Source organism: Liolophura sinensis, chromosome 7 (genome assembly GCF_032854445.1).
Source record: "Liolophura sinensis isolate JHLJ2023 chromosome 7, CUHK_Ljap_v2, whole genome shotgun sequence".
NCBI lineage: Eukaryota > Metazoa > Mollusca > Polyplacophora > Chitonida > Chitonidae > Liolophura > Liolophura sinensis.
Window position 1 is genome coordinate 20444236 of NC_088301.1, and position 23256 is coordinate 20467491.

The window sequence follows — 23256 nt, forward strand, 5'->3', positions numbered from 1 at the left end:
TTGTTGTTTACAGAGATCTTCTAGTATCATTCAGGGTTAGTATCTTTACAGAGGTTTCTAAGCCTAGATTATGGTTCGTATCTTTTTCACAGCCGCGACAACAATTTATACAACTGTACCTTCTTTACAGAGATCTCCCAGCCAGCCATCTGCACAGCTGGTGCACGTGCCGTTCACGTGATCGCACGTGTGGATCCCGTCCTTACACTGGCCACACCTCCCGTGACACTGGTCACCGAATGTACCATTGGGGCAATCTAGAAAGGTATCATACAGGCGGATAGGTGAGTAGGTGGATAAATTTTCTATGACAAGTAAACATAAAGAGGAACTTATATATGCATACATTGGGTTGTCTGATAAATCACAGATACAGGGAATAGAGTACTTATGTGCTGAGGGATTTCTTAATGAAATTCTTTCTGATTTCCAGTTAACAATGAAACACCTTGGACTTTAAAACTTACTGTCATATTGTAAAGAGTACGTGGAAAGATCTGCCTGCAACCTGCGGTGGGCCTGTGTTTCCCAGGGGCTCTGCCCGGTTTCCTCCCACCATATTGTCGACCGCCGTCGTATAAGTGAAAAATGCCTGAGTACGGTGTAAAACACCAATCAAATAAAATAAATAAATCACATTGTAAAGATCATCCGTATTTCCCTAATAAGAAACAACGTCAACAGCCAAACCAGGATCCGATGTTTCTTTTGGTCTTACACGCTTGGCATGGGATCGCCTAGCACAACATGGATCAGTGAAGAAAAGTGAAAGACTGGTAGAAACTGCCTCCCACTGCACAGAGTTCTTCAGCAGGGCATTGTAAAATATTTCAACATATCAAACTAAATCAAAAGCATGCCAAGCTCTGAAACTAGCAATCAGGGGCAGATAATCCAATGTGCATGCTACCGATAGATGCATATGCATAATCCCATACGTACTGTTTCAATTGTCTGACGGAGAAAAGAGCTTTACAAAAAGTAGAAAACAAGAGGCAAACAACTTATTGGCAATACTCCTATTTTTAAAATTGACTTTCTATGAACATTCATGGAGTAAATATTCAAGCAAAAAATAAACAAACATCAAACAAAACAAATATAGAAAATCGAAATTGTCATATGGAAATAATTCCCCTGGTATTTCTCCGCCTCTTTTTTGTCAACCTACGATCAGATGTATGATAGTTGTTGAACAAAAAAACGAAGCCATCACATTTCTTTTTCAAACATTCCAGCCGAATCGCGCGCAGTTTTTAGCTACAAATGACGTTGTCCCTCGTCAGGTGTCCAATAGCACAGTGTAATATGACTCACATGTGCACCGACGTCCTGTATACCCTGTGGCACAGCGAGGATTTCCCGGGGGACAGTCCCCACTGATCAGGTCACAAACAGCTCCACCATGACACTGACCACAGGGCTCCTCACAATCGGGACCCCATCTGTACGAGCTGCAGTCTGGTTGTGAGAAGGTATTAATAGCTTAACAAGTAATTATATTCCGTAAACCTAACTTTTCTGTTACATAACTGGTGAAATTCGTGACACATGTACACTCTCCCTGTTATAAAATGGCGGATTTGTCTACAGTATTATTGTAGTCTACTTATACTAGTACGTAAAGCATTATCCTTTATGACTGTAATTGATTATCTGTAAACATGTGTTTCCTTTACACTATATTGTCTTGCCGGATAACAAAAAGTCGTCATTTCAAAACCATTCATTTATACTTGTAATAGTCTCACAATTCCATCCTCAAGGGCATCTTAAAGAAAAGGTAACTACATAAAGTTTTGCTAGTGTTGATTATTATATTAAAAACTAAATATATATTTTGTTCTTCGTAATGGCAGTCATCGAGTAAGGTTTCGTCTACAATATAACAACTCCATAAAAATAAAGAATCTTTATCTGTAACAAAATAACTGTATCAATGTTTTCTAATCTGCTGAACGATTGCCCAATCAACTCTTCCTTGTTGTCAATACATAACCAAAACCCATTTGCTTTACGCACAACATTCGGAATTGGCGGCTCATTCGCATCAACCCCTGACACACCCAATGACCTGTCTTATTTGAATTTTGATCCTTGATATAATCTTACGACGTTTTGATATAGACATAGGTCAGATGTGTCGTCTTTTCTTTCACAAATAAAGTTCCCTTGGTGTGAATGTTAATTTTACATAAAATCAACTTCTTTTCCCAATTCAGTTTGATCAGGGGATACCCTTCGCCTAGTGTCGGCCAATGTTTCTGTTACACTGGTAACAGGAACATTTTAGGCGTACCGATGATGTAAGATGATGTGTCCTATGATGAACTGGAGACTGACAATAATCCCCAGTAAGACAGGACACACTAGAAACTCTAATTACTGTTATGACGTTCAGGTATTGAGAATACAAATCATTATTGGACGCTCACCTTGTTATCCAGTTACCAATGGGCTAAGTAACACGCACTTGAGAGGACAGACTGTTACTGTTTCTTACAGTTACTGATGGTAAAAACACCTTTCTCTACTGACTTACTCACATTCGGCTAAGTATATAATCCGTTATAGCACATGCTAAAGGCTTTACTGACACTGCTGATCATAGATTCTGAGTATAAATCATCCTTCTTCAATCAGGTGTTTTACTTCTCCCATTATAGTATAAATCCCGTGACAGGATATGCTAAACAAGTTATTGTTACTGGTCCTATAGTTACTAAGTGTATAACTCATAGTTCTCCACTCACTTGTTTTACAATCTGGACCCGTGGATCCAGACTCACATGTTGGTTTATTTGGTTCTGTTGGACAATGCCCGGTTCTTTGGTTACAGGAACCTTGTCCCTCAGCACACAGTCCACAGCTCTCTCTACAGTCAGGTCCGTGACTTCCGGGACTACAAGCTTGTCAGGAATGATAATAGCGTGTTTGAGAACAAGATACACTCCTTTTCTGGGGAAAGGATTTTACCGCGTAGAAAAGGTTTCCTCTGCTTTTCGAAGATAATAGCTTATTTTTATGGAATCTAGTTCTTTTCTTCTTCCTTCTTCCATGTACCTCACTTTTGCATACGCTTAAAAACTGTGATTCGATGAAAGTGAGTAAAAATTAATAAGAAATTTCAGAGCAGGTTTTATAGAGGACAGCATAAAATCCACACCGGTAAAACACTTACGTGTTGTACAATTGCCACCCTGAAACCCGCTCTCACATCTGGGAGATAAATTCAGACAATGTCCAGTATTCTTGTCACAGGAGGTGTTATTCCAGCAATGTCCACAGTCCATATCACAGTCTGTACCCCACCGGCCAGTGACACATCCTGGGGACAAGTTTGTTTATTTAATAGTTGTTAACGGTTTCCTTAAAGTCTTTCATTTATAGGTATTATGAGTAGACAACACCATAGTGCCATAGGTAAACCACCGACCTATAGGAGTTATTGACGAACTTCCCACACGTGGCGTACATATATGCACATCATATTGGTGACACGTGGTAACGCACTTTACCGGTACTATACGCAAATGGGTGACCGCTTATTGTATAGAGTATATATAAGTGAGTTTTATAGGGAATGTGCCCTGTAATATAAAATACGTTCGCAAAAGTCATCTTGGTTCTGAATACTAACAGGTTCAGTATTGTTAAATCTTGGATTCCAAGCTGACACTTACTTACACACCAAAGTCCATTGTCGTTACATCCAGAGCAGCGTGTGTCTGTCACACATTCCTTGTCACACAGCTCTCCATAACCAGCCCGCGGAACAATCTGTAACAGTAAAAGCACTAGCTTTGTCACGAAGCTACAAAGCGTTGCATTCTAAAGCTTTATGTGAAGGCAGAACTATTAATATGTCCAGACCATCGTAAAAGCGTTGTGGGTTTTATTGGTGGATAATTACTTATTTCTATAACTGTTGTTTAATGTTATACACAAGAATTTTCACTCATATGTTAGCGATCAGTTTTATGAGTGAGGAAATCTGCAGATTTATTTATTTGATTGGTGTTTTACGCCGTACTCAAGAATATTTCACTTATATGACGGCGGCCTGCATAATGACGGAAGCAAACAATGCAGAACGCGGGGAATCCCATGACCATACCGCAGGTTGCTGTCCTGTCCTGAACCTTCCCTCGTTCGACCGGAGAGGAAGCCAGCATGAGCTGGACTTGAACTCACACCGACCGCATTGGTGATAGGCTTCTGGGTCATCACACCGAAATCTGCAGATTATGGGGTAAACCTTAAACATACTATATTTGAAACAGTGACCATTTATTTGCACGTGGCATTTATCATGGCTGTCAGTTTCTGGTTGTGGGAAACTGGGAGTGCCCGGTTTAACACCGACCTTAAACAAGTCACTGCTTTTGCGCCATATTGCTAGAAGGCCAGTGGACAACGAACACAAACCTGTTCAAATAACCTCAGAACATTTGATGGCCATCGCCTATTATCACCAAGCAAACCCCATCCACGGCTGGAATTGAACTTTGTTCCGAATTGGCACCGCTCATCTTATTATTGAGGCCCGTGCCCCCAGGTGCGGCCTATAGTTTTGGCGGCCTCTAGCCTATAGAGGTTTGCAATGCTACTGGCATCGAGCTATGGTTTCCCAAGGTTTTTTCCACATTTCCTCCACTCATAAATCCGATCGCCGACCTATTGTTGAAGTATTCTTGAGTAAAACATCAATAAAATAAGCAAAAACAGATGTAAGAAAAGTTCTTTCTAAAAAGCCATTTAAAGAGATAACAATCAGATATGCAACAAATGTGTAGTCTGAGGCTCGGCATACACTTGAGCTTAAGGCCTAACAAAACTCGACTCGAGATTTGCGTCGGATCCCATGTGTTTGTGGAATTGAAATATTGACACGTACAACTGACACTCAAGTGGTGACGGGAATGCCGATCCAATCCGACGCCGTATGTTATTAGCGACTATAGGCCAAATCCGTACATGTACGATGAGTTGAGTTGTGATTAGCCGCGTTTTAAGCCCTCGTGTGTGCCGAGCTTTACTAACCAAACAATCGCACTTCACAAAGCGTCAGTGGTGTCCGTGAACCTGCAGGTAAGCTTATCCGGACCGCGTTTCCTGTTATCGGGATGCCATTGTTACATGTACCGTTGATGATGTCCCCGGGGCTGTAGTTAATGTTTGTCCTGTCTGTGTAACACTTCATGTAGCTCTGGTAGTTGGTCCACACACTCAGAGTAAAGCCGTTCAGCCGGCGTCCGCCTGGAATGTACATACATGTAACAGACAGCAGATAAGAGACAACATACATACATTGGAGTTTAAGACCCAACTCAACTCAACTCAACACGACTATTGCGTCAGGTCCCAAGCGCTCGTGTGTGCAAAATGACGATGCGATTCAACTGGAGTTGTACTCCAGTCGTTACCTCAATGCCGTTCAATTTTAAAGCCGCATGGCTATCAGCGACTGGAACCAACTCCCCCGACCAGTGGAGTCATGTCTTCGGCTAGATAGATACACATTCTTCCCATGGCTAACTGCTGTGCGTATGGAAGCTGATAGAGGTGCCGCTACCTAGCTATATGTCCTTTATCGGCTTCAACCGATGTAATACGCTACAAGCGTTTGATAAGTCACAGTAAAACCATGCCTGGGATACTAATGCGAACCCTCTGGAAATATCATCTGTTTAGCATGTAGACCATAACATGTATTTCTGTCACTACCCTGTACCATTTAATCTATGTGCAGGGTATTACCAATCGATCGTATCAGCTAGGCAACCTGCGGATGGTCGTGGGTTTTCCCCGGGCTCTGCCCCGTTTTCTCCCACCATAATGTTGCCACCACCGTAAAAGTGAAATATTCTTGAGCACGGCGTAAAACACAAATCAAATAAATAAATAAATATCAGCTAGGTTGACTTCAAGGGAATTTTCATGACATTTTTGTTATTAGAAACTCGCCGATTCCTTGTGCTATAAACAGAAAGTCTTCTCTTCCATTTCAGGCCTTTTCTTCTGGCTTCATCATTCTTTGACGGTTCCCGTAGCTTAAACTAAGTAATGCACATGTTTACTTTACGAGTTGTACTTGCTGTACACAGCCTGTGTACTATTCCGTATGTGATGGCCCCATGAAGACTTTATCCAGGTTTGTTAGGTAATCTGATTTATGTGAAATTTATCCGTCACAGCAAAAGCCATATGTATACTGTTATTCTATACGTTTAGTGCCCAGGACATTTTTCTCGTCCACAAGAAATCAATTCTCTATGTTTGGATCGTTCTCCTTAGAGTACATTTCCAAGTTGTTTTTTTCACTAACCACTGCCTTGGATACTGGTGAAACACCGATGCTATCTGTACAGCATGGTATGCCAGTGCTCCTGGAGGATAAGATCACGCTGCAGTTAGCTCCGCCTCCAGGGTAATTGACAGGTTATAGGTTGTTTTAATGTAATCAAAATGCTATGCAATCGATATATCGACATTCAAATAATCTGTTTTCTACGATATGACAAAAAATGACATTCCATGTCGATATCCACGACGCGCACAGTAAGCACACGTGTGCAGTCATTCTGAATTTGTTACAAAGGTCAGATATCAATATGCGTGAAGATTTGGTAAAATAGCAGCATACCTTGGCATCTTTCTTTGCAAATTGTGATATTTTTATATTTTGGGATGTTTTTTTTAGTATAGACAAGTAAATGCACACTATTTTACCAATGTGCTGTTGGTATTATGTCAAATTTTACATTTTTAAAGGCAGCGTTCTATTTTTACTCCTTTGATTTGCATCAAGAATGGAAACGACATAAAAACTAACTAAATTTGTTGGGTTATTTACATTTTTTTGGTTTTCATAAAAACAAAGAATATATGATGACCACATTCATATACTGGTAATGTTGACTAAGAAAGTCTTGGTTTCAAAAGTATCCGATATGTCGATGTCATCTTTGAAGATAATCTTTGTGCAGCGTGACCACATGATCGGTAGAAATGGTCGAAAGTGGATGTCTGGGAACAAATAACGACAAAAAATCGCTCGGATGCAGAATTGTTATGAAAAATAATTGTAGCGCCCGAATAAAGAGCTATAGATCCCATGTGGTTAGCATTTTTGTTCATATCACGCGTTTGTTTTACAGGTGTGTAGCTTATGGAAACGAGGTAAGGCCATCATTGTGTCATAATACCATCGTCCCATTGTCCGGAGATGGCACGTGATTCCAAGCCATCGGGCGATGGCATGAAGCGATGGCACGATGGCACAAAGCGATGACTCGGTGACATGAAGCGATTACACCATGCTAGTATTGTTCCATCGCTCCATCATGATATACATGTCGCTTCGTGCCATCGTGTCATCCACCTTTAAACTGTGACATGTGACATGGAGCATTATGGTACATACATTTTATTACTGTAGTCTGTTTTCTTTAGCCAGTCGTTAGTAACACGTAACACCGCAGGATATACATTGATATGTTGTACGCTTATGTTACCAGGAAATGCAGTTATAACACTTTTTCTAATTTATAATGTTAAACTTATTGTGGAGTGTTTCAACTCCAAAAACTCACGGTCTCATCTTACGTCATAATTATTCAAGAATAAGTGGCATGCTGGACAATGGGCATGGAGAGTAATTTGTTCCACTCCACGCAGTAACACAGCTTTGTGCCTCAGTGAATAGACTACATGTACATTGTATGTTTTTTTTTTTTAATTTCTTAACCTCCAGCTCTAAAACCACATTGCCGTGATATCACAGAAATCTATGATCTAAAGATAAAATAAAATTCATTTAATTAATGTAATTAAGACATCTCCCTACGCAATGCTGTTGAAACCAAGCTGATTAAGTTTGACCATGTGTACACGTTTAAATATAAACTCTCGATGCTAAACAAATCCTATTAGTACGTATAAAAATTTTTGGACAGGTATCGGCAGCGGAAAATGAGAATAACGAACACAATGCACTGCTCTGATCACGCGATTATCCTTGGGAGGACGATGGCAGGAAGCGATGGCACAATGCTAGATTCGCATCATCGTGTCATGGCTTGGTATTATCGCCGGCAGATGGAACAATGCTATAGGATGGTATGATGATGTCCTATACGGTTTCCATAGTTGTTCTCTGTTTAGTGCTCTTTCCACTTCTATACGTATAAACCTACAGGATCAGACAGCCATGATGGCTATTTGTGAGATCAGAAGGCACGGAAATCTATACAGAGGTCAAGCGAATTTGAAGAAATCGTTGGGCATGTTATATAGCACTGTAGCGCGATGATTTGACACTGAGTTTTTTAGGTGGACCGTACATCTAGGAATAGTGTACAGAGCGTTACGTGATGTCAAACTTCGAAAACGTCTCATGCACTCCTGATGTGATGGCATCTCGCCATAACGTCAGCCTTCAGTCAGTAATTTTCATCAAATTGATCTTGCACGTTTAAAAAAAACACAAAAATCTATTTTTCTTCGTGCATCCTATACCTTGGTGTAACAGTTTTAAGTCACGCTTTTCAATCTTGATGTCTGGAACTTTCCCACGAAGAAGTGGGCTCATACTCATACTTTGACCCGTCCATCTTTCCCGCTACAAAAGCGCAGCCATGGAATCCAGATAATTTTACCAGAGAAATACGTACCGGTAATCTATCTACTACTTATAAACGATGGTTTCAAATAAAGATACAGATCACAGATATGTCAACAGTTTTAAGTCAGATTACGAACAAATTGGGGGTTAAAAATGCATTATTGCTAGAACGAATTAACATTTTCCAAACTAAGGACAATCACTTACATGGGTTGGACACGGAACCACAATTTCCATTCCTGTTGTAGATCTGGAATCTGTAAATACTGTAATTCCTGTCCATTGTTACCGTCCACCAGTTTCCATTAGCAAGGTTGGTATGAGTACAAGGTGTATCATACAGATTATGACCTAGTTTACCGTCCACGGCGTTGTTAGCGGTGTAACCAGACCAGACAGACGACTGGCTCGCCCTCTGGTTCAGGGCCACATTACCTACGAAATAAAAACTGATTCATTACAAATTTAACACGTAACATTCGTGAAACTACATAAGAACCTTTAGTGGTCAAATATATCATCGATTCTCATTCGTCCCTGATTATTTCCACCTGGTGATTATTGGTGATGTACATGGAGAGTGCATAAAACATTTTGCCACCATGAGACCCGACAATAAAAAATCAGGTCATTACTATACAGACTGATTAGAAGACTGATTTGTTTGGCATATTAGGAGGGCGATGGAACCCCTTAATCCTCAGCTTAAAATTCCAGCAAATCCTGGTACGGTAACGCAGGACAACTCATTAACATTACTGGAACTGGCCAATGGAAATAGCCATAATAAGTTGTAACGGGCTTTTCTTGTTGTTAGTTACTGAGCCAAAATATGGAAGCACAATGATTTTCCCGTCCCTATTCTCCGACCTACAAAAACATCTTTTCGGTGTAGAGGACACCTTGTAGACTGTGTCTGATGTCTTTATAGATCTGTTTGGAATACAGAATTCTCCCCAAAAAGGTCAGTTTAATTTATTAATGTATTACTGCTGCAAAACTCAACACAGCACACAGGGGAGCATCCATCTTGCAAGTTGACGTTACCAAGGTAATCCGGAATTAACTTTATCATGGACCAAATTACCACTTTAATGTGCTCAAAACACTACATCTCCCCACCCCCGTTATTGAGTATCAAAGCTCCAAAACGAAGAATTTCACCAGATGAACCTAAATACCTATTTGTAATCACACAAAAAATCGACATCATTTACGAACACTAAATGACTAAATGAAAGTTACAGAAACCACTCATTAGAAGGTTTCAATACCCTGTACCCGGTGTCTATTTTTGTGCATAATTTCCGTGTCCACCGATAGGTACATGTGCTCTAATTTTGAAAGTAACACAACTCCTCTTTTACCAGACGATTTGTCTCTTAATCAACAATTAATGGAAACAGAAATTTCAGTTAAAAACTTAACAAGCGTTTATTTTCCTTTGCCCAGTCTTATAAGGCAATGTCTTGCAGAGACTATGAGGCCCTTTGCCATGCAGATCGCTTGCTTCAGTTCACGCAGCATTTGGCCAATAAGTTTGTCCTGCACCTGACAAAGGTTTCCTCCACCCGTAAACTTGACCCTGAAGACTTCTTCGCCACGACGTTAAACACCAATCAATCAGCCATATTTCACAAAAAAACGATAGTTCTCGATGTTCAAAACCAAAACGGCTATTTTGCACAAGCACAGAACGACGGAGACTATTACATCTCTCAGATGCAACATTCTTGGTAATTTTAAGAAGAGAACGATCCACATCTGGTGGTTCTGTCACACTGGACTCTGCAGATTGACCACTTTTTTGGTATGAGCAACATCCCCATCCGCGCACCTTGTTATGTTCGAAGACTACCGCGTTTCACACTTGACAGCCCTCGGTGATTAGCATATCGTCCTGGAACATTACAGTCGTCGGGTAATGTATGATACAATCGATGATGATTCCAAGTTTTCGACAAATTTGTCTGCGACCCCAATATTCTAAGTCGTAGGCCACAATTGTTCATTGTGTTATAATCCTTGGAGGGAGTAACATGCCAAGTATTTGTGTCCTTTGCACTGTACGGACTCATTAGGTTCTAACAAGCCCAGGTGTTGATTGTCTTCTCATTAAAAACTCTGCATGAGATTTGTCTGTTTTGATTTGTTTGTTTGATTTGTTTGATTGGTGTTTTACGCCGTACTCAAGAATATTTCACTTATACGACGGCGGCCAGCATTATGGTGGGTGGAAACCGGGCACAGCCCGGAGGAAACCCACGTCCATCCGCAGGTTGCTGGCAGACCTTCCCACTTACGGCCGGAGAGGATGCCAGCATGAGCTGGACTTGAACTCACAACGACCGCATTGGTGAGAGGCTCCTGGGTCATTACGCTGCGATAGCGCGCTAACCGACTGAGTGTCTGTTTTGAATCGAGGAGTACAGACATCACATCCCATTGTTAATGTTTGTCCTCTGGTGTCCTCGCTGAATGAGCCTTCTGCAAGTCCAGTAAATCCAAGCTGATATGGTGTAGCCATACATTGAACGTCGACAGGAATTTTCTAGAAGTGGAAAAGTCTCCTAGTCCACCGGGCGGTGTAGATATACATTATTTTTTATGAATGAGTGAGTGAGTGCTATGAGTTTAACGTGGTACTTAACAATTTTTTCAGTCATTTGACGAAGAAGTCCTTAAAACGCAAGTAATGTTTTTTATTTATTATTTCATTGGTGTTTTACGCCGTACTCAAAATATTTCACTTATACGACGGCGGCCAGTATTATACGTGCATAATGCTGCCCCACCCGAGCCTTTAATCAGTCATTGCGCCATTAACTTCGTAATGAAGGTCAAGCGAGGAAATTACAACTTCCTCTTTTTAAGGTCTTAGGCGTTACCGGACCAAGGATTGCCCCAGGATCTACCGCCTGCCGAAACTTCTTTTTATGTGATTGATAGTTAAATTTAATGATAACACCGCACTTCGAGTAATTCTAGACCAGTGAGCTTGTAATTTGCTGTGTGAACAGTTAAAATGAAGCCATGGCGGAGGTAAACTGACAAGAGGCTGTTCTTCAGGGGATAACATGTGACCATTTGTCCACTATCACAATCGTCGCCACTCTGGTTTTACTATATTTGCTGTCTGTCTTTTATATTGGACGTTGTACACTTACATTCACATCGAGGGTCTGGACCAAACTGACATGTCATTCCATAAATTTAACTGTGACAAGTATTGTACTCACGTCTCTGACATGTAGGTCCGTCCCAGCCCGCAGTACATTTCCCGCTACAGCCTGTCTGACTGTCACAGATCCCGTCACAGTTACAGTTATACCGACAGCCTGTTTCTCCTGCATGTCCAAACCGACATGATGATTGTCCATCAGCTGTGAAATTGAAAACAAGATAACATAAAGAGTAGGAAGACTCATTTACACCAAGATAAAGCGAATCATCTGAAGTATACGTGTTGGAAATAATTGGCCCAACATATATTGTAATAAATATATATACATTATATATAATTTGTAACATATATATAAATATAATTTGTAACACATCAAATGTAAGATATACACGACCCAAAAAATCAACGAATTTAATGGTATAGAATTTTGCCGCCGACACAACAACATCGTCAGATTACTTTCATTTGTTTTAAAATCAGGTAGTATTGATGACATGTAGAGTATATGCCAGCGTGACATACAGAAACTGTGGGTAAAACGCGCTCGCCGCCGTATAAGTGAAATACTTTTAGTCAGACGTAAAACACCAAATAAATAAATAAATAAATAAAACGCATACCTTTTGCAACAACCAGCATTAAAACAGTGTATATAAGAATTAGTTGTGTCATGATGAATGTATTCCTGGTGAGTTGTACCCCCGTGAGGGAGTCAGTCTGGATGTAGTCACCGATCTGTCTGCTAATCTGCACAGACTGTTCTACACCAACATTCACTAAGTCAAAATTCCTGCATAAAATGGTTGGTTGTCATACCTACGGATCAGGAAGTTATAGGCTAACGCTTACTAAAGTTAACTCAGATGTAAAAACTGGGAGAGGAATCACACCACACATTCTGTACAGGTAAGTGTAGCTAGCCTCTAGTCTTTTGTGTTATGTGGGTGAAACCATCTTCTCTCTTTATGAATATAGGCCAGTGTGACTGTTACCACCAGGACATACATGTCCTCTCATTTCTTGTACACATGACAGGAGAAAACTTTTGTTCACGAAGGTTCATACATTTCCACCAAATTTCCCTTACACCATGAATCCATCCAAACTGCTGACTTCATACTCTTATTTCTTTTAGATTTGTGTAAAAAATGTTTGAAAATTTGTTCTTTGCTTTTCGAGTATTCGTCATACAGTGTACGTGGAGCAGTTCGAGACTGGTTTTGTATTTGTTTATCTATTTGTTTGGAGATTATAAGCCTACAAAACGTTTACTTGTTTCACGGCGGACATATTTATGTAGGGAAAGAAAAGAAAACAGGAGTGCTTGAAGTTAGCGCGTGCCTAATGATCTGTTCGACTGTCATTTGCCATATCAAACCCACAGATTGAGGTTTAGCTGGTGCAGCGATACATATCAGAAAAGGAGTTGAATAGTATCACGCAGAACATAAAGTCATCTTTCAGTGCTTCACATACATTAGTTGTTGCATGGTATGTATACAGCGGTATTCTGTGTTGACTAGCCAGGAGATGTTGTGTTGATTTGGGTAATAGTGTGTATAGGGAGCATTCATTGTACACCAGTGTAAGCCTATTGTATACATACGTTTAATATATGTACATATGTAACTTTCAGTTCTTTACTTTGAATGTAGGACTTGTGAGACTTCACAATAGTGTCACGATATCTAACACTGAATTAGCAACCTCACAATACTCTTCAGTTCAATGCAAATAACAAGCTTTATAACTGGCGTGATTTCTTCATGCAGCCAAAATGATGCCTGTGTGTTTACAAAAGCAACAAGCCATAAGTCGTGCATATTGCGCAGTATGCAATGGAGACACAGGCCCTTATGAGTGTTGTTATTCACTGGCCATTTGGCACAACCTGACAAAGTAATACCGAAGTTGGCCTTAAACAAAACTGACGGAGCTTGTTAAGGCTAAACTGACGCTAATGTTTAATTGTCCTGCTATCACATTTTTGACCGGGATCAAGATAACTCGTTACCACGTACCCAAGACAACTCATGTACAGGCTAAGTCATACACAACTTTAGTCCCATCATAACAGCATAAATCAAGTCATACCCAACTTCAGTCCCATCATAACAGCATAAATCAAGTCATACACAACTTTAGTCACATCATAACAGCATAAATCAAGTCATACACAACTTCAGTCCCATCATAACAGCATAAATCAAGCCATACACAACTTCAGTCCCATCATAACAGCATAAATCAAGTCATACCCAACTTCAGTCCCATCATAACAGCATAAATCAAGTCATACCCAACTTCAGTCCCATCATAACAGCATAAATCAAGTCATACACAACCTCAGTTCCATCATAACAGCATAAATCAAGTCATACACAACTTCAGTCCCATCATAACAGCATAAATCAAGTCATACCCAACTTCAGTCCCATCACAACAACATAAATCAAGTCATACACAACTTCAGTCCCATCACAACAGCATAAATCAAGTCATACCCAACTTCAGTCCCATCATAACAACATAAATCAAGTCATAACCAACTTCAGTCACATCATAACAGCATAAATCAAGTCATACCCAACTTCAGTCCCATCATAACAGCACAAATCAAGTCATACCCAACTTCAGTCCCATCATAACAGCATAAATCAAGTCATACACAACCTCAGTTCCATCATAACAGCATAAATCAAGTCATACACAACTTCAGTCCCATCATAACAGCATAAATCAAGTCATACCCAACTTCAGTCCCATCACAACAACATAAATCAAGTCATACACAACTTCAGTCCCATCACAACAGCATAAATCAAGTCATACCCAACTTCAGTCCCATCATAACAACATAAATCAAGTCATAACCAACTTCAGTCACATCATAACAGCATAAATCAAGTCATACCCAACTTCAGTCCCATCATAACAGCACAAATCAAGTCATACCCAACTTCAGTCCCATCATAACAGCATAAATCAAGTCATACCCAACTTCAGTCCCATCATAACAGCATAAATCAAGTCATACACAACTTTAGGCACATCATACTCAACTCAGGGGTCCAGCCCTACCCAATATTAGTTTACACTGTAGTACATCCCTCGCCACGCTATTTGGTTGTTGTTTTGTGTTGTGCTTTACTAATAAATTGTATTGAAATCTTTGAATACACGGTGATAAACTTCGACACGTAACGTGCACATCGTGTTTTTATCCAAAACTCTCCAGTTTTGAATGAATGTGGGGTGTGTCGAAGATGTTTCACAACAAATCAAACGATGTTTTATAGCGAAGACTTCATTTTTCAGGTTTTTGGCAATGGACACAATACAGATAATTGCATAGATTAGGTATACTATATTTGGTTTCGAGAGACCACGTAATGTTTCGTAATGACACCCGTGTTATCCACGGTTACATGTACACTGTAAACTCACACATTGAGGACCACAGCGGTAATGAGAACAGCTGTCAGAATCACGCTTACAAACACAACCGATAATCACACCCGTGTTATCCACGGTTACATGTACACTGTAAACTCACACATTGAGGACCACAGCGGTAATGAGAACAGCTGTCAGAATCACGCTTACAACACAACGATAATCACACCCGTGTTATCCACGGTTACATGTACACTGTAAACTCACACATTGAGGACCACAGCGGTAATGAGAACAGCTGTCAGAATCACGCCCACCACACAGCCGGTAATCACACCCGTGTTATCCACGGTTACATGTACACTGTAAACTCACTCACAAACACTAGTCACAGATTCCCCATGACCCTGGGTATATTACCTGTGTAAACAGTTTTTCCCTTGTGTTATTTGGATAACATCCTACATCAGAGACACCAGTCTGATATACATAACCATGGACATATTACCTGTGTCACAATGTTTCCCCGTACAACCTGGATGACATCCTCTCTCACAGACACCAGTCGTAACGTTACAGGTGGGACTGCTACAGTTCTCACAATAATTGTTTACACAGTTATCTCCCCACGGCCATGGGCATCACATCGTTCCCATGTGTAACCCGGGTGGCATCCTCCCTCACAAACACCAGTCGTAACAGACGGGCCGGATAGAGTTCTCACTACAGGTATGTATACAGTCCCCAATCCCTCCCCCACCCACATTTCATGAGTCATGTGCTTGAACCCTAATTACAACTTCTCTCATCTGTGGAAATGCTTTCTTGACCCAAATATACCATGTAAATTATTTAGGAGTTAAAATAATGTATAAATATTGTACAAAGTTTACTCTGTATTAGAAAAATGATTTTATACCTTTGATGGAAATTAAATGTTGATGAACTTCCACATTATTTTGACCAGTTAATAATATATTTGGGCCAAAATTGTATTTAAAGGTCATAGTCCTCGCAGCGCTTGCGCCTTTCTCTACATTCGTTTTACACTATAGCTTGACAAACTTGACCTTTGCAGCCTGTGCGACGGAACCATTTTATCAGCATTATTATTAAATCTGTTTGAAATGTTGTTAGAATCATAATGTGCATAGTTTTTATAAAGAGAAAGCATGTGTATGAAATACTTTTAGAAACAAAAGGATTTTTATGTTTCCTGACATCATTTCGTGCCTCATCACTCCGACCCCAGTGATGTCGGCGTTGTTAGGGATTTCTGTACATAATGTGCCAATGGTGGCAGTGATGTAAATCGAGCGTAGGGAGCGATGCATGCGCTGTAAGTGGTATGTTGAAAGCGGTGATAACAAGACCACCATGTAGTAACACGCGGTTCAGTAGAATAACATGCAGTACAAGATAAAAGCCGCAATGAACAGAAAGATTGTTTTCGAATGTCCAATAGAAAATGAAGTCACCGAATTGTTTCATTTAGAGCTTCACAAATATGTTAAATCATGGAAATCGGCGCTGAAAGAAACGTTCATGGAATCAATTTTTTGTCTTTTCCGCCTAAGCGTGAGTGTAAAATAAAAACATCAGCTGTCTGTATATAGACATGTATAGCACGGAATAACTTGTTTGGCACTTAAGATACTTTTATTCGTATTTTCCCGCCAAATCTCTTTAGTCAGTCAGCACAATGTAATCAGACTCATTTGCACATCGACTTCCTGTATATTTTGATTGGGGCAATCCCCACTGACCTTGTCACAGACCCCTCCACTATGACACTGACCACAGATCCCCTTACAATCACGTCCCCATCTGCACAAACTGCAGGCTGCACACCGGGGAATTAACAGTTCGAATTCTCATACCCTTACCTGGAGATACCTGGCAACCGTGAGTGGAGAAAACTGAACCAAGCCTGTCAGAAACCTCTGTCATTATCCATACCGTCTCACAGCAGGAAGCCAGGGAACTACTGTCTCTCAAGCCCTTTACTTGTGCTTCTGTCCATTGATAATTTGTTGTTTTTTTTATCTCAGCTGTTATTGTTATTATCATTACTATTATTATTATTATTATTATTATTATTATTGAAAGTAGTAGCAGTACCAATTATTAATTTTTACTTTTCTCCAAAACATCGTATTCGTAATCTGCTCAGATCATTATAGTGCATACTGAATGAAATCAAACATAAACTTAATGTGAACATGTAAATAGACTAGACACAAAGTAGACAAAAACAAAAAACAAAGAATGTAAAATGAATTCATTAAAGCACTAATTTGACGGGCCACAATATTCAAAAGGCAATTTGTCCTAAAATTCACAGGAGAATGATTAAAATCAATTTCCCTTTTCCCTTTCCCCACATACTCCGATTACATTTTGAGTAATTCTAGATCAGTGACGTGTAACACATTAACAATGTAGAGTGTGCATACCTCGGCTTGTAGCAATTGTTAGATCATGTCTTTTATCTCACGACTTTATTATGTCAGCTGGAGTTTCAAGGATTTTCCATTGAACGCCTATATATATATATATATATATATATATATATATATATATATATATATATATATATATATATATATATATATATATATATAGACCAAAAGATGTGGCCCAATTGAGAAACGGAGACAAATATTTTTTGAAAAACGATATAAGTGCGTCCTAATTCCCTACTTCATTTACTTCCTCATTCCCTGTGTGGTTGATGATAAACTTAATTTGGAAATTGGCCCTAAATTCAAGAGTATATCTCATCCACTATATAACAGCTCGAGACTTGTTCCACTTTTATTTTATATTTGTCTTTTTATTTGTTAGGAGTTTATGATCGCTCTCAACAAAATGTTCACTTGTACCACAGCGGACAACTGGGTCGCATAGTTATTCACCCACAGAAGTAACCTACAACTGTGGGTTTAGCTAGCGTTGCTGTATATATAAGACGAGGACGTTGAATTGAATCATATCACACACAGCATAAAGTCTTCTTTCAACACCTCGCTATTTGTACTTGAATTTTGGCGCATGTAAACTGTGGCTTTCCAATACTTACATGTACACTGAATGTAGAACTGCTGAAAGTTTATAGTAGTATCAGGATATTTTATACGGAACAAGCTGTGCCTCACAAAGCATTTTAATTCAACGCAAATAGCAAGTTGTAGAATAGGCATCTTTTCTTCACGTAGTCAGACTGATACTCGTGTATTTACACAAGCAGCTAACAGGAAGAGGTAGATATTCCACAGTAGGTAAAAGAGAAAATACCTCGACTATAGCGATTTAAAACATATCGTACACATAGATTTCACTTAGCTTGCGGAGTCATATTCGATAATCAGCTTTCACTGCATATGACACATCTGTCCCATGTTTAGCCAAATGTGTGGACGATTTTGCCAACCCGATATTCTCATGTTTCCATTTTTTATGCTCTCTTGGTACATAGGACAAAATTTTTTTGTCTGTAAATACTGCGTGACTTTCACATCACTTGTATATGACTACCCAGTACCGTTTTCATTGTTCTTGCTTTCTTTTTATTTTATGTCTTTACGCCTTCATACGTTACATATGTTGATACCAAGTTTACCCATGCGCAGTTGTCACTTTGATGATGGATATAGTACGACTTCGACTACTTCATAAGGTCCTTATTAGTCTTATTCAATGACCTTATCGCACGACGTCACAAAGTATTACCAAGTTTACGGTTAAACAAAACTGATGGGACTTATTACGCCCAGGCTAAAACTTACACTGAGCTTTACCGCTACCACACTCTTGGCCGGGATCAGGTTAACTTGTACGCACGCACAGTCTAGCGATACTAAGTTGTACATGTACCCAGACGAAGACGCACCTAACGTTAGTCAAGTCGTACCCATCTTCAGTCATGTCGTACCCAATTTCAGCCAAATAGGACCCAACTTCAGTCAAGTCATACAAAACTTAATTGGTGTTTTACGCCGTACTCAAGAATATTTCACTTATATGACGGCGGCCAGCAATATGGTGGGAGGAGACCGGGCAGAGCCCAGGGGCAATCCAAGACCATCCGTAGGTTGCTGGCAGACCTTCCCACTTTAGGCCGGAGAGGAAGCCAGCATGAGCTGGTCTTGAACTCACATCGACCTCTTTGGTGAGCGGCTTCTGGGTCATTACGCTGCGCTAGCGCGCTAACCAACTCAATTCAAGTCGTACCCAATAATAATGTACTGCTTGCCTCTGTGTGCTATTTGGTTGTTGGTTTGTACTGCGCTCATGAATACTGCATAACGATACTTATCGACGGTTTTGTTTTCGAAAGTTTTCCTATTTTTAAATTAAATATGTTTTTCAAAATAACCATTAGTGATACTTAAGAGTATAGACAGATACCAGAGAATTAAGAAGGAAGAATGAATTGGTTGTTCCCTCCATTGAAAAGTATGAACAGGTTTCCGTTATTGTACCGCGTTCAGAAGGATGGGGACGTATGGGAATGACAGGTGCCCGCCCGCCCAAAAATTAAATTACACGGGGATTAAAATACTAGATTATTCTAGACACATGTCTGGGACTGTTCAAGACTGTTGACTACTTGTCTTTACATGAATCCGTCCTCATGTCCTATTTTTGTACGTATTCTTTTTTTTAATCGGTGGTTTATATTAGACTTCTGGAAATTGACCCTGCGATTATTTACTTACTTTAGTTTTGTCTGTGTTTGTTTGGAGTTTATTACTTGTACCACGGTGGACATATTTATGCATGGGAAGAAAAAACATCAGGAGTAGCCGAAGTAAAGCACTGGCCTTTGGCACGTACTAGTGATCTGCTCGTTTTAAACATTTAACATTAAAAGGCAGGGTTTTGCTGGTACTTGTTAAATTTCTCACTCGCAACAGTCTAAAAAAAGCCAGTTGTCAGTGCTGTGTTACGACCCAAACTGTCTGTATTATAAAGAGATGGCTTGTTTGAAATACACGACAGTTTAGCCGCACAAAAAAAGTAACCAAAACCAGCAGTTTTTATTTTACAACAATTTATTAGCTTTAACAAGAACAGATAACTTTATTTGTAAGACTTTTACAAATACTAAAGTACTTAAGTTTAACAAGAAAGGATAGCAGTATCTATACAAATACTAAAGTACTCACATGTACAACGGTGTCAAGTACAAACGGACGCATATACTCTACAATGCTTAAAAGTTGCACAGAGGCAATATTCATAAGAGGGAAAATCCACAGTATAACTGAGTGTATGACGAAATATACACAAAATTCCACAGGCAGGGTCCGTCTACTAATAAGCACTGTGTACACAAGAGCACAAATAAATATACAAGTTCAGACTGAACAAGTGCTCGGTGGAGATAAGATATAACAAAGCCAGAGGCTATAAAGACACCAAAATTCAGCACAAAAGGCCTACTAAAGTAACACACAGCGAAAGCGTCCAAAACTCTCAATAAGTCCCCTTTCTTCTCTGACCTGCTTTCATAGGTCTTATATAGACTACTAAAAGGGTTGCCAACTCTTTGACATTTATCTGCGCATCCAGCAGTTCCGGATAGTTCAAATGCCAATTACAATACGTCCAGTCGCCACTGGACATACATAGAGCTCCGTAAGACTCATTGCAGGCATCAACAAAAATCGGAACAACTTGGCGTGCATTCCAAATCAGCTTACGATTATGACCATGAGTTAAGGTATTTAGCCACCAGAGCAGGTCATCGTGTATGAGCGTCATCCGAGCTTTGTGATTGGGCCATTTTAAATCAGTAATGATATCATACATTTTTCTAAGATGTGTTCGTCCCCACGTTACGACACTAGTGGGCCCAAATCAGCTAACCAGTGAATTTCTCCAGCTGTTTGCGAGTAACGCGATGTTTCATGGGGCCGAAACCAAGGGATCGAATCAGGCATATTAATTTATTAAAAACCACCATACATTTTCCTTAGTTTCAGCCGAGATAAAAAAAAATCATCAAGGTAAACAACCCAGCTGTTTCCCTTGTTTAACATCATGCGTTTCGCTGCCTGAGTAATTCTGTTAAAAATACTAGAGCTTTTTCCCGCTTCGAAAGGGAGCTTATTGTCAAATATATATATATATATATATATATATATGTAATTTTGTTTTCATTGTCTGTCCATTTAAGTCCTGTGAATGGGTAATTACTTTCATGAATATTAACTCTGCGATACACAGATTTTAAATCAATTTTCGTCATACACCATTCTGGTTGAATGCACTCAAATACACTTGCAGTGACTGATATGTACATAGGTCTTTGGCGGCATAGTCATTGACACTACTGTTCTCCGGTCTGCTGCAGTCATGAATTAATCGCACATTTCCATCGGCCTTTGGTAACGCGTTTAGTGCGCTAATAATTGCCACATGATCCGACATTAAATAATCCCTTTCCTTTAAATCCTTATCAATTTGCTTATCTACCAAGTGTTTGTAAACTATAGTGGACTTAGAATTTTTAACTTTAACAGGTTTAGGCTTAGAATTTATACTGTCAATTATTGAAAAACCTTCTTTGCCATTCAAAACAAAGTCCTTATCTGGGTCAGAGACGAGTTCCTTCTGCCACACCTCAAATGTCTCTCTTAGCAGCCATGAAATAGGGTACTCTACATATTTTTTGTCTTAACAGCTGTGTGAGAGAAACGATTGGGTGTTTCAGTATGGTTGAAACCCCTGGTTGTGGTTACCAAACCACAAAAGGTACACATAGGCATAATTACACACTCGTAATGAAGAGCCGTTCCGACAACTGAATTTTTCACACACTGGTTTCCCGGAATGCGGATCATATTTTGACCTTGACACTTTGTTTGGGTTTCATTGATTATTCATCTTCACTTTTTCTGGTCGTGATCGTAGGCAAGCTTGCATTAGAAATGGTTCATCTGAATTCAACGAGAAGCCTTCAACAAAGTGCTGGTGTCTAAACTGCTGATCAAAGTTAAGTACCGACACCCAATCTAATGTCTGGCCGAAGACGGCAATTTTAGCCATATAATCCAAATACTGCACCACTGCCTCTGGTGGGCATTTAGAATCCTTTAGAATCATTGTCTTGAGGAGTTTTGAAGCGCCTTCAAAATATTGGCATTGGCTCAGCTTATTACAAGGAATTCTTGAGTTATTTACTTTCACTTGCAAGGGTCCAACGGCATATGTGTCCTCCTGACCACACAAAGGGGATGCAGACACAAAGTCACGCACTTCACCGAGAGCACCTGGTTTGAGTTATTGTGCATACTAATTTGATGTAGACAGTCACACATACCTTGTCCCGTGGTATTGACTGGTAAGTTGTTGAAGACAGGTTCCCTGGCACTTGGACGCTGCTGTTGTTCTGGGATAAATTGCCTGCACAAATTCGTCAACTAAGACAGAACCAAAGACATGTGCGGGAATTCTGTCCGTATTAATTCAGGCGTCAACATGGCCAAAAGTCGCCCTGACTTGAAACCCTTATCAAGGAGGCCAGACATTGTTAGCGCGGTAAGCTCATATTTCCGCCGCCAGTTGTCTAGCACACTTAGTGAGATGTCGACCCGCGGTCGGTCCGTGTCTCCAGCAGGTCGCATGGTGTTACCGCTTTATAAATCCGGCATGCCACTAACATAAAGTCAGGCGACACACCCAATATGTCACAGCAAAGGACATAAAGACAGCACTAGCACGTGCAACTACATCGGTCATTTCCGTGATCCTCGTCAATTTTGGCACTATATATACATGTAAGTACTCCATATTCGTTTCATTTTATTCATTTGGTTGGTGTTTTACGCCGTACTCAAGAATATTTCACTTATACGATGGCTGCAAGCATTATGGTGGGAGAAACCGGGCAGAGCCCGGGGGAAACCCACGACCATCCGCAATTTGTTGGGAGACCACTCTATATTCGTTATTTTAAGGACACAGCTCTCGCACCCACACCGCATGAAAGTAAGAATGTATTTTTTGAGTGGAGGCTAAGACGTCATTCGCAGGTACCTTG

The 23256-nt window shown here is 40.0% G+C and overlaps 1 protein-coding gene across 1 annotated transcript in view; it reads right to left on the minus strand.

Annotated features, from left to right (window-relative positions):
* LOC135470719 (receptor-type tyrosine-protein phosphatase alpha-like) overlaps window positions 1–23256 on the minus strand; it is a 54218-nt gene that overhangs the window by 18538 nt on the left and 12424 nt on the right. Inside the window, exons 5-9 of the mRNA XM_064749755.1 lie at window positions 22537–22636; window positions 11866–12009; window positions 8834–9061; window positions 5146–5259; window positions 120–305 (exon numbers count right to left, since the gene is read on the minus strand). Coding sequence (XP_064605825.1) covers window positions 120–305; window positions 5146–5259; window positions 8834–9061; window positions 11866–12009; window positions 22537–22636 — 772 coding nt within the window. The remainder of the gene's footprint in view (window positions 1–119; window positions 306–5145; window positions 5260–8833; window positions 9062–11865; window positions 12010–22536; window positions 22637–23256) is intronic.